Source organism: Balaenoptera acutorostrata, chromosome 13 (assembly GCF_949987535.1).
Source record: "Balaenoptera acutorostrata chromosome 13, mBalAcu1.1, whole genome shotgun sequence".
In the NCBI taxonomy this organism is placed as follows: domain Eukaryota; kingdom Metazoa; phylum Chordata; class Mammalia; order Artiodactyla; family Balaenopteridae; genus Balaenoptera; species Balaenoptera acutorostrata.
Window position 1 is genome coordinate 60,741,303 of NC_080076.1, and position 13,050 is coordinate 60,754,352.

At 40.1% G+C, this 13,050-nt stretch overlaps 1 protein-coding gene across 8 annotated transcripts in view; it reads left to right on the forward strand.

Moving 5' to 3' along the window:
• The window catches only part of ARHGAP28 (Rho GTPase activating protein 28), a 163,976-nt gene that overhangs the window by 129,543 nt on the left and 21,383 nt on the right, over nucleotides 1-13,050 (forward strand). For all 8 annotated transcript variants that reach the window (XM_007196178.2, XM_057527217.1, XM_007196181.2 and 5 more), the window contains 3 exons: nucleotides 1,844-1,921; nucleotides 6,799-6,961; nucleotides 11,404-11,486. In XM_007196178.2, the coding sequence (XP_007196240.2) occupies nucleotides 1,844-1,921; nucleotides 6,799-6,961; nucleotides 11,404-11,486 (324 nt within the window). The remainder of the gene's footprint in view (nucleotides 1-1,843; nucleotides 1,922-6,798; nucleotides 6,962-11,403; nucleotides 11,487-13,050) is intronic.

Below are 13,050 nucleotides of genomic sequence, written 5' to 3' on the forward strand. Positions count from 1 at the left end.
TTAAATGAATTTTCCAGACAAAGCTAAATAAAGTCTAAAAATCAGCTTATTCTGGTGGTGTTTGAGGTATGACTGAGAAGATACGATCCATTTAGACAAAGAAGAATTTTGGTTTGGGAGGTTTTGAAACTGATATTACCTGAACTATCGTATGTGGTTGTCTCTGTGACCATCACTGGTTAATGGCTCATTTGCTTTTGTGTCACGTTTTTTTATAGCCAACAATTTACACTGGTTTAATTATGCATTTATTCAACAGTGACATCCGGTGGCACAAGTCAAATTCCAAGCCCTAAACACAAATCTTGTTGAATTTTCAATTCAGTTTTTAAATGATATGTGAAAATACTGAGTGAGGAAACATACTTACTTTATTCACAATAACAATTCTATGTCTCTTTACTATGTTCCTTAATTTTGCTACCAATACCTCAAATTGAGCTGCTCCTCAAATCAGGTAATTGATTGGCTGCCAATAGGAGCAGGGAGGATGGCAACCAGGGGGCCAGAGGATGCTGGCGACACCCAGTGTGCGTGTCTGTAGGGCACCTCCCCTGCACCCGGCCGTCTGTATCTCGTCACGTCTAGACAGCACCGAGCAGCCCCAGGAGGTCGGTGTTATCATCTCCCTTCTACTGGTGAGGCAACGGAGGCATTGTAGGGTGAGATAACTTGCCCAAGAACACACAAGAGGTAGATGCAAAAAGGAGCACCGTATGTATATCCAAGGCCAAGTCCACGGTGACTCTAAGATTTCCTTTCGTTCCTTGAATTAGAACCAGAATAATACCCTTTATCCTCTAGTGAAAGGACAGAATCTGAAAAAAATGCATAAAAATCTAAGACTGAGAAGATTCAACACAAGAATTTATATTGCTAAGTAGGTGCAAAAACCTAGCACATGGAAGGTGCACAATAAATGCTAGTTAAAACTAAATCTGGGTTTATCTCGTATTAGCATCTCAATAGGTGCTAGCTCTAGTTACTGCTCCTCATTTAAGACAGCTTGAGGCATTGCTCTTCTACTCCTGTGGGAGAGTCTTTTCTTATGAACATGTTTCTTCCTCCTAAATATCTACTTCTCTTCATACCTACAGGAACTACCTTAGCTCCAGGCACCATCATTTCTTGAAGGGAAAATAGCAGAGACTCTGGATCCTGCTCTTGCTGTGTGAACGTGGGCAGATCCTTTCTCCTTTCCTTGCCTCAGTCTCCTCAGCAGTAGAATGGGGATTCCACTAGTACCCGCCTCATAGGATTATTGTGAGGGTTAAGTAAGGTAATGTACGTAAAGTGCTGAGAATGTTATCCGACACACAGTAAGTGCACAATCAATGTTAGTGTTTATTATTATTTAATAATAAACCATCATCATTACCATGAGAGCTCATGAGACCTATAAGCCTTTACAGTATGTAATCCCTTGGTCAGATTTCGAGAATCCCTATAGTTTCTTAGCCAGAATAGTGCAACTAATGATACTAAATTTAGGATCTTTTCTTATTGGTCAATCTGCAGAAAGAGATACAGTAATCAGATCTTAAAATAGTTAAGTGGCGTGTAGTTTCTTGGTTAAGAGCACAAGCTTGAGAGAGTTGGTGCTATTACTTTTGAGGTTGACCCTGGGGAAAGTAGAAAACAGCTCTAAGTCTCCATTTCCTCATTTGCAAATTGGAGGCTAATGTTGACCTCCTGGGAGAGTGTGAACATTTAACTAGGCATTCAAGTACCAGGCATGTATATATGCTTGGTAATGTATCAATTGTTTTCATCATCATTATTATTTCAAATGTTTGTAACCATATGGAGGTATTTATTTTTGTAATGTATCATTGCTTGCCAGTTCTTTCAGAAAGTTGAAGAATCGGGTCTGGAATCTGAAGGGATTTTTCGACTTTCAGGATGTACTGCCAAAGTCAAGGTACCAAATATTTTCTCTCTTCCTCATTAGAGATCTGAGCTAGCTAGACCCAAGTTCACACAAGCATCAGGTGTGTCTAGTTGTTTGTTGTTGTTGTTTTTTTGATACTATCACTTGGCCCTATAGAACTTTCCTCAATGCCTATGTTCCATGATCCTGAGTTGTGTATTCCTTTAAACTAAAACAACAACAATAAAAAGCCAACAACAATGAAAGAACACATCAATTCACTATCAAAAACTGCTGCTTGTCTTTAATTTGGTAAAGCTGAAATGTCCCATCATTGTTTTTTGTGTTAAACACTTTAGCTTTTTTGTGTTCCTCTCAGTCATGGAATTCACTAAGCCAGTATTAGATGATCCCTGATTTCCATTGTCAATTGCTTCAAACTTAGAAACATTCTTTGGCTTTCCTTTTAATGGAAGTCCTTATAAGAATTTATAGGAATGGCTGTAACCACTAGAACACTCACTCAGCAGTTCTAAAACCCAATTCCATTTAAGGTAATGTTAGTTTCTACATATAAAACCACCCGTGCAATGTGAATTCCTTTACTTTCCTACTTCTGTATGGTGGGAAACTCTTCAAGTACAGCAAAGAAAAGAATTGTTAGAAAAGAGAAGCTTTTCTCATAAATTTTGGTAAGATATCCCACTTTGTGTGCTGGTGTGCATCCGCAATGAAGAGTCCCTCCCTGCCCTGTACACTCCCTGGTGGGTGGACATGGAAACATGAGCAATTCTCAATAATGAATCCTTGAGAAAAAAAAAATCTCGGGGAGAGGGAAAAGTGAACTTGGTTGTGTTTGAACTAGTAAAAGGAATTGTGTAGGGGCAGGAAAGCATCTCTTCACTAATTCATTTGGGCACATGTTTTGGGAAATTCTACTTGTATCAGAAGTCTCAGAGTTTTTATATAGACGTATGATGAGCTATTTTTCAAAGGGGACACTGAGAATAAATAGGCTGTGTCTATTGGAAGCTCCAGAAAGCAGGTGTTGGGACAGAGTTAGGAGTAGAAGACGGTTATTGGGGGACTGTCCTTCTCAAGGATCAAGGGGGAGGAGGTGGGCTTGGGCGGGCTGAGTCTCGGACCGGGTGCAGGTGGGACTCTCTCCCTGTGCCCTGTGGGCCCCACACTGCACTGTCACTGCTGGGGCTGCCTGCAGGGAAGGGCCTGAGGCCAGTCAGAAGGTGCCAGCAGCTGGGGAGTCAGCTCCCTGCATTTTTTGCCGATGAACAGCCAGTTCTTTTTTGAAGGGAGACCTGAGCAGTGCACTTTGCCAGTGACAGAGGGATCAGCACATCTGGGGGAGCTGTGACTTCCCTGGGAGTAGAAATTCCTAAATACTGGCACAAGTTCATTTGGAAGGCAGGAAAATTCCTAATGGCTCCTTAAGATTTGTACTCTCTAAATGGGATCTACTTTTTGTTTCAGGTTCTCACAGGTATGGTTTTTATATATACTTCTAAATAAATGTATCCTAAATCTGAGGACAAAAGCTGTTACTAGTTTTGGTGAAGTCTTTGTGGTTATATCTGTAGAGTCAGAGAACCAAAATGAAGTCAGGAAAATGAATTTCCTAAACAGAATTAGACTCCATCCCTCTAAACCTCCCTCTATAATAGGGAAGTTGTATTCGCACCTATTCTTACTGACTCTTACTCTGTGTGTGTGTGTGTGTGTGTGTGTGTGTGTGTGTGTGTGTGTGTGTGTGTGTGTGTGTGTAGGGGGAACATAATGGATATGACTTAAAATTCTATTTTTGAAAATAATCAAAAGGAGACGACATTTCTTGTGTGTATGAATTTTAACATCATAGCACAAGTTGCTTTTCTTTAGCTAATCTTTGACTGAAAAATACTTATCAAAGGCCAATAATTCCTTTAACGTGTTCTAATAGGCACATGCATTCCTGAACCACATTTAGGTGAAAGTCCCTTTTGGCCCTTAATAGGTTTTATGTAGTTTTAGCCTATTTATTCCATCTCTTATTAGTCCGAAAAATGTAATCCAGATGTCTTCGTGGTTTGAGCTCCAAGAAAGCCAATGTGAAAGAACTCCGGGCCAGTGAACAGAAACAGGGGGATATTGCAGTTAGAAAGGCATTGTAACTTGATATAGTAAAGGGGCCTTTATTTCTCTTCTTTGTTCAAACTTTAAACTTTAAAAAAATTTTTCATCTGTTAGACTGTTTTTGTCTACGAATGTGCTTGGGGAAAGAAAGTTAAAAAAAAAAACCATTGTAATTATCCTCAAATTGTGCCAAGTGGATGACACCAACACTAAGGTATCATTATGAAGACGCCAGGCTGGGTTGTGCTTTCAAGTCCCGGTTAGACTCACAGGGGAGCAGCCCTGGGGGACGCTGCTGGTTTTAGCCGCACGGGGCACGTAACTGCCCAGCCCATTCCTGGATGTGAGGCCTCAGATCATTTGGAACCAATTTAATGCTTTGGGGTTTCCAGTGATTTTTCTTGTCCAAAAATGACAGAAATTTGAGCCAAACACCGGGGAATATATTTCATGGAAGAAGGCAGACTGGTTTGACGTGCACGGTTTTCTTTTTTTGACTCGTTTCAATTATTCGGAGGCTGTTCCAGATGTTTTATAGTGATGTTACCTGGTCTGCTGGTTTCCCTTCCTGAACTGGTTTTTGAAGCTGAAAGCAGGTTATTTGCATCTTTATAAAATTGCCTCAGAATTGGAAGCAGGTTAGATATTTGCTCAGAGGAGACTGAAGGACGTAGCTCCTGACCCTTGCCTGGTGTTCTCATTAACGGTGGACAGAGAGCATGACTTTTTTTAACATGTACACGTCTCTGGCAAGGAATACTCAGCCCCTGGTTCATATGGTTTCATGTTTAGGACCACCATGGACATGTCAGCTCTGCTCCTACTTCCACTGTGCTCTGGTCCAAACTTCTCCGTTTGTCTCACGCTGGCCGTCTAGACAAGACGAGGTGCTGTTATTACCCAAATATCCACACCGCATACACATGGGTTTCCCGTAGTAATAACACTAGAGGTTGTAGCAGACCCAGACGAGGGGAGGGTAAGTGCAGCAAGCATTTCCTGAGCGCTGTCTGTATGCAGGCCCTGCCCCCTGAGCTCTACATTGTGGTATCCAATTTAATCTCTGTGAGGTCGTTTTAATATCCATCTTTTCAGAAAAAAATATTACTGCTCTTTACTTTATTTTATTTATTTATTTTTTAAAATTTTGGCTGCACCACACGACATGTGGGATCTTAGTTCCCCGACCAGGGATCAAACCCGCGCCCCCTGCATTGGAAGGTGGAGTCTTAACCACTGGATCGCTGGGGAAATCCCTAATATCCCTCTTATGGAGCGAGAAACCTCACAGGCCTACAACTAGGCAGTTGTGGAATTGGGATAAACACCTAAAGAATGTGGTTATAGAGCCTGCCCTTGACCCTGGTGCCACATTGCCTCTTAGGTGGCAGGGAAGTAGTGACAGGTTAGAATCACCTTAGTGTTTCAGGTAGCTTCCTGTGGCACAGGTCTGTGGGCAGTGGATTTGAATTATTCTGCTCTTGCCAGTGCGTTCTTCCCACTTGAAAAACAGTTTCCCCTTTGCTTTATGGCAGTGGTACCAGGCAGTGGACGGAAAACATTTCCTCCTCCCCCTCTATTTCCTGTTAACAACACCTCCATCTGCCCATTGCTCCAGCTAGCAATCTGAGAGTCATCCTGGACTTTTATTTCTCCCTCTGAGTCTCATGTTCAATCCATTACTGATTCTTGAGAATTTTCCCTCCTAGGCGTTTCTTAAATGCCACCTCTTCTTTCTATCCTACAACTGCTTATGCAGGTTAGTCCTCGATTATCCATCACCAGAAATGGTGCCCTGGCCCGATAACTGCTTTCTGCATCTCTAGCCTGCCCCCCAGCCAGTGCCCGAGCTCCTCACTCCCCCAAATCACTTTTCCGCCTGCCTGTCAGAAAAGATAAATCTCACCTTGTCGTTCTCTAGCTTCTCTTACATGTTCAAGGCTGGAAGACTTAGGCGTCTCATGAGAATAAAGCAAAGGCCTTAAGGATTTTCAGAGTTTTCCCTTTTTTTTTTTTTTTAAGAATCCTTTTTGAAGCAGTTATTGTCAGTTGGGAAACTGACTATAGCTGCCTGGTATTACTGGTAAACTGTAATTCAAGGGAGCAGTAGAATGGGGGGCACTGGTCATCAAATGAATTAATAATGTAAAATGTATAACCCAAGTAAAACTTAAGGACGATTAATGATTTTTTTAAAAAGTATTTACACAGTGTTCCCAACCTTATGAAGGATTGGGCAAACATGCAGACATGTGGAAGACATGTGTACGTCTTGGCATAAAACTTTGCTGTAACTGCTCCAGGAAGATATCATTGGTGTGCATGTTGCAGTGAGGTCAGAGTTCCTTTGCTGGGATATTTCTCATTCTGTATGTGAACTAGCCAAGAGGCATACATTCTTGATCTAATTTAGAAACAGAAGACGGGGTGGCAGAAGGAAGGGATCATTGAAAAAAAGGGGGAAGTGGAGGCTTTGTCAAAATCTTGCAGTGCATTTATGATGTGGGCATAGGCAATATTCTGCCAAAACCATATAAATGAAACTATGATCTGAGTAAAGAACTTTTGTATTTGTGTAGATGGCAAATTATTTTAAGATTAACATTATTCTAAAAGGATTTCAGAAAGCTTAAAAAATATATATTCAGAAATAGCTATTTCAGTTCTTTAATCATGTTGAAAAAAAGATAAGCTTAGTAGATATTGGCTTTTCAATCTAATTACAAAAATAGTTTATGTAATGACAGTTTTTAAAGGGGGAGGATTAGGTGGTAAAACTCACTGTTTTCCTTGATTTTCAGCAATACCGTGAAGAACTGGATGCCAAGTTTAATGCTGATAAGTTTAAATGGGAGAAAATGTGCCACAGAGAAGCTGCAGTAATGTTGAAAGCATTTTTCAGAGAACTACCCACCTCTCTCTTCCCTGTGGAATATATACCTGCTTTCATCACTCTAATGGAAGGTAGGTGGAAGAAGTTAAGTGTGAATGGACTAAGATACAAGGTCAATAAAGTGGCACAGAGCAGAAGAAAGATGCGTAATCAGATGTGATCATAAATGTATAGATTTGCTATTTCCTGGTGCTGCTTGATGATATATTAAGTTTGATGGTAAACTGTCATCTCTTCGCATGTTTATATTTCTGAGTCTGGTTGATATGATTTAGAGGGTTTTATAATCATTAAAAGGCAGAGAGGGTTACGGAAAGACCTGGCTCTTGAGATTTGAATTCCTGCTCAACCATCTGTTAACTATGCAGTCAGCCTTTCTGAGCTTCACTGCTGCACCTGTAAATTACAGATAATAATTACTTGTCAGGGTTGTTGTGGGTATTGAATGAAGACATCTAGGATAGTGCCTGGTGTATAATAGTCCTTCAAAAAATATAAGATCTCTCCCTTCTTTAAATCCGAGGTCCTGGGTCTGATGATGTAGCACACAGAAGGTGTTTTGTCTCTGAAAATTACGCTATCACATAGTGTTTCTGAAACTTAAAAAGTCACATAGATGAGGCCTTAACTGAGGTACTTGGATAAAAAGTATAGAAGCTGGACAGTGTGTGTTGTATTTGGCAGTCAGAAAGTAATTTCATCCTAAAGGTTGAATACTGAAGAAGGTGTGATGAGAGAAATTTAGAAAAGTAAGATGGGGCTACATAGTGTGGGCTTTGACTGCCAACCTGAGGAATTCAGGAGTCACCAGTCTAAATATGTATAAGCATGCTCAGTAAATGGTGATTCTATATGGGCAGAAAGGGACTGTGGCCAGATTGAGAGGACATATCCCGTATAAAGAGGTTGGCCACTGCTCAGCTCTGGATGATGGTTACCATGCAGGAGTGAAAGCCAAAATCCAGGCTTTAATGACAAAACTCTTCATTTGAAAATGTCAGCCACAAATTCAAATTTTAAAACACTGCATGAGCATAGCAAGTATTACCTGTATCTGCCAGTTTACAGCCTTCTGCAGGTTGACCAGAAGTATAAAATCCTTAAAATCACAATCATAGAAAATAATAGTCACATCCTAAGTTGTATGACAAAATTTGTCCTAAAAATTAGTTGGTTCTAAATCTTTAAAAATTTTAACTAAACCAGATTCATAAAATAATCCACTGTGTCTTCAGAGAAAAGAATATGATAAGACAAGGCAGTCCGTTTCTAAGCTTTAATTGACATGCTGTGACCAGTATCTCTTTTCTTTGTATGATGCAGTATTTTTGTTTTATGAAAGAAAGAGAACTAGTTCTCTTCATTCTTTTTTATTTCAGATATTGTATATTTTCAGTTCTAGAATCTCCAGTTGCTACTTTAAAACTATTTTCTATTTGCTGACATTCCCTATCTTTTCATTCATTGTAAGCATATTTACCTTCATATCATTGAGCATAGTTATGATAGCTGCTTCATAACTAGTTCCAACATCTGGATCATCTGAGGGTTGGCCTCTGTTGGCTGTCTCTTCCCTTGAAAATGGGTCACTGTTTATGTCAAGTAAGTTTCAACTGTATCCAGAACCTTGTGAATATTTTTTTGGAAACTCTGTGTTCTGTAATATTTCTCCAAGGAGTGGGGTTTTTTGGGTTAGTTTTGTTTTTTGTTTGTATTTAAGCAGACAATTTGCTATTTAATACTTACCTGTGCTACTCCACATATGCATGGTTTATGGGGTGAGCCAACATTTGGGTGGATTTTACACCAGAATTAGGGCCTTCTATCTCTTGACCTTTCCTTTCTGGGATTCCCCATAACTTCCCAGTGGCTGTGGTCATCCTGAACGCTGTCCTCTCTTTGTTCAGGCCAGAAAGATTGGGGTTTTCTTTTGGAATTTCAGCCACCTCATGCCATTGCTGTCTATGGCCTGACCTCAAACTAAAAGCCAGAAAATTGGACACTCTCCCTGTGCCATTCCCTAATGCCAAGTGTCCAGTGCCCTCCTTAATCTGCCTGCTTTTGTTCATTCTCCACTGCCTCAGGTAGTTGTTTTTTGTACTTTGTCCAGAGTGTACAGTTGTCTTAAGGAGGGCTGATTGGGTAAGAGCTTACTCAGCCATACCAGAAACAGAACTCCCTCCCTCTATTTCTAAGTCAGAGAAACACAGGATCTTCTGTAAAGTTTGCTGTCCTGGAAGACGAGCTGCAGAAGTCTTAACTTCACTTTGATCTGCAGTTTATTTACTGAACAATTCATCAAAACAAATGGTGCCACAGAGGATTTTTTTGTTTTAGTTTTTATTTTTTTGGTCTTATGGAATTATGCAAGGAGGAGTCAATCACCATATAAGACCTGTTTGGAGAATCGTATTTCAGAAGGAAATCATATTTAGTTTTTCTTAATATCATTATTCAGATGTTGAAGCCAGTACACTCCAATGAAGGGAGAGAATCTGGAAAATATCCTGAAAAGTTTCACAGGACGATCCACATTTCTTTGTATGACTTTGAAAGTGAAAAATACTATATTGTCGTGATTGATTTGATAACCAGCCAACCCCACAGGAAGCCCAAAGTTCTGGGCTGCTGCCATTGGGGAGAATGGCCTTTTTGCCACCGGGAGTAAGCTCTAGTTGTAATGAGATTTTCTGAAGGGAAGAACTGTGGACATCTGTGTGTTTAAGCTGCCCCTGTATTTACTCTAAAACGGAGGTCGGAGAATGTAGTCTTTTCCACTAGTGTAATTACTTTCTCTTTTCTCTTTTCAAACTTGGTCCAAAAATTGCCCATGAAATTAAAAGACTAACAGTTCATCAATTAAACCTTAGATACTTTCATGAAAAGTTTAATAACTTTCTGGGAAAATAATGACCTCAGGGATGAAAAAAAATGACTTAACTAGGGTGCGATAAGTGAATTAACTACAAAACTATTAACCACAAAACAGTGTAGGGCCGGGTTTCCTAAGCAAAATGAAAATGGATTATTTGCCAGTTTAGATTTTTAATCTTAAAGGGAACTTCATAATTTATCTGGAATTAATGGAAATAGAGAGCCTGCATCTGCATCTATTGTTTCCCCCCAGAGGTTTTTTTGGATTGCATTGGAAAATTATAGACAGCCCTTAGCCTGCAAATGATGCACTGAAATAATGTCTTATCTGCCCCCAAATGCTTTGTACTGAGATATGCTCCTGTTAGTGTCTGTTATTCAGGCAAACTCACATCAGTGTGCATTAGCCATTTCCAAAAACAACCTGGACCTGTGTCATTTTTGTTTACAAATTTGACATAAATTTTTAAAAATCCACATGGGGATTGTGCTGAGACAATATGAGCCTATAAATACTCCTCCCAACTGTTCCTTCATTACGTGGTTACACACAATAATCATCTACTCCTAACTCGGATGCACACGACCTCCTGTGACCTAGCAGTTTGTCACAAGAGTGTTTCCACTGCTGTAAAGCTAAGTAACTCTATAGGCAGCTGACTGCCTTTATCCACTGAGTCTAAATGGAGAGATTTTCCTTCAACTTGAGAGCTCCCTGGGGATTACAGAACAGTCATGCTTCCCTGCAGGACCTCCCTACCAAGAGACCATTGTGGGGAGAATACAGAGAGACCAGGCAAAGCCTGGATGCTCTGGAATACCCTACGTTTTCAACAGAGCTGGCTGTGAATTATCCAGTTGTGGATAGGTTTTCTAAAATCCTTTCCCTAAAATGGGAAAAGAGCCAATACTGAGAACACACAGTAGTAGAATGCCAGCCCTCTGGTGCCATCTTCTGGATCTCCAAAGATCCAACTGTGGTTACCTTCCCTTCACGTCCCTTTACGGGCTAAAATCAATGTCACTGACCAGATAACAAGGGCAAACACCTATGGAGGTAACTATATACAGGCGCTGATGTCAACACCATCCATTAACTCATTTAACCTTCATAATGGCCCAGTGAGGTAGGTATCATGATGAGTCCCATTTTACACATGATAAAATAGAAGCAACCAGGGGTTAAATAGCCTGCCCAAGGTCACTCAGTGACTAAATAGTACGTGCAGAATTTGAATCTGGTTCTAGAATCTCTGCTCCTAATGATTATGCTTGGCTGCCTCATCGTATGGAAATAAAATTTATTTTCTCTTGAATTGAGCTTCAAGCCAACTGTTTATAGCATAACAGGAAAGCAAGATCTATGAAAGTACTTTGAAAAGAGAAATGTTATACGGATCCAGAGTAGAGGATCTCGTTGGCCACCTGCCCCTACGGTGGCATCCTAGGATGCTAAAAAAGAGTTGACAGACTGAGGCTCCTGTCCAAGTGAACAGACTTACATTGTCGGTCACAAAACCTGAGTCTTTACCGCTGAAAGCTGTCAGGGCCCTCCTATGCCACCAGATGTTAGCAAGAAATGCTGTCAGAATGCATCAGCGTTGTTCAAAATGAGTGGTTATTTCTGTTTTCTTGTTAGGAGGGCCTCACATCAAAGTACAGTTTCAAGCCTTACACCTCATGATCATGGCACTGCCTGAGGCCAACAGGGACACAGCCCAGGTATGTTGTATCGACCTCATGGTCTGTCATTGATTCTTATTGGTCAGAGGAAATGGCTCAGGTGGAAAAATGAAAACTGAGAGGACAACTTACCAACCAGCTGAGCCTGCAGCAAACCCGCTGCCTTTCCTCATTCCCACCGCTGTTCTCCTGAGGAAGCCAGGAAAGAATGTGAATCCTGGAATCTTCTTTGAACACTTGTTTCGTTCATTCAATCTGTTAAGAGATGTTGAGCATCTACAGTGTGCCAGGCGAGGGTTTGGAGTAGGAGGAAGAAGCAAAGATGGAAGACTTAAATGGAATAATGTCAGAAGTGAATGAAACCCCTGCTTTAAATGAAATTTCTAGAATGTTCATGTCTTACCATAATTCAATTTAAAGAATCCCAGAATTTTACAGGTCACCTGATAGGACCTTGCCATTTTCCAGATTAAGAAAATTAAGCTCAGAAAAGTGATTTCTCCATTAACATAAAATAGAATATTTGATAGAATTGTATTCCATAGTTCTCCATCCCAAATATCCCTCCTTTTATTTCAAATTCATTTCTCTGTTTTATGTTTGTAAAAATCAAAGTTTCTGTTGCTGTTTTGATAATGATTCTGTATACAATAGGAAATCTGTTATAAGTACAACAGGTGCTTGGAATCTTTAAAATGAAATTGAGGTGAGGATGAGTTGGAAAGAGTTATAATTTTGAGGCCGGTAAACATGATGCTGAAAACAAAGATGAGTCTTCGTGCTACCTCTTGTCAGACATTTCAATCTGGTGAGGACCTTTCCTCCTACCAAGTGAAACCATCTATGTCAATTGTATTATATCCTCCACCCAAGAATGGGGATTGGCAAAGGCGTAAGAATGTCTGTTTTAATACGATTTGGTAATTTTTCAAAAGCTGGAAATTTACTAGCTTTGTTTTTTTTGTTGTTTGGCTTTGTCTGAACAATGCTTTTTTTTTTTTATCCAAAGAAATGAATCTCGTATCAGATATATGAGTCAAAATGTCATTTCCCCTTTCATATAACTGAGAATGTAGCAGTTATCAAAGAATTCAGTACCTTTCTAATAGAAGATCCTCTCTGTCTCTCTCTTTCTCCCTCCCTCTTCCATTCTGAATTGTGACTCGAATGAAGATTGAAGCTAGTGTGTTGTAGAGATCAAGATGTCTGGCTCAAGAATTAGGCTTCCTTGGATCAAATCCTGGCTCTGCCACTTAATTAAGTGACGCTGGGCAAAGCTACTTAATCCCTCCCCATCTTAGTTTCCTCAACTGTAAAACAATAATAGTACCTACCTCACAGGGTTTGGAATGATGATAAAATGAGTGGAAGTATATAAAGTACTAAGAATAATGCCTGGCTCACAGTAAACCCTCAAATAAATGTTAGCTATTATCACTAGTATGTGCTGTCCATTTTCTCATTACACGTACTATAGCAGAATTCAAACTTGGAAAACCAAACAGCATCTCCTTTTAGGATTTCAGCCCTCTTGGTGAATTTCAGAAAGTTCTGATAGGCGTTTATACTTCGGTGGCTCAGCCAAACTTTTATTAAGCTTTCT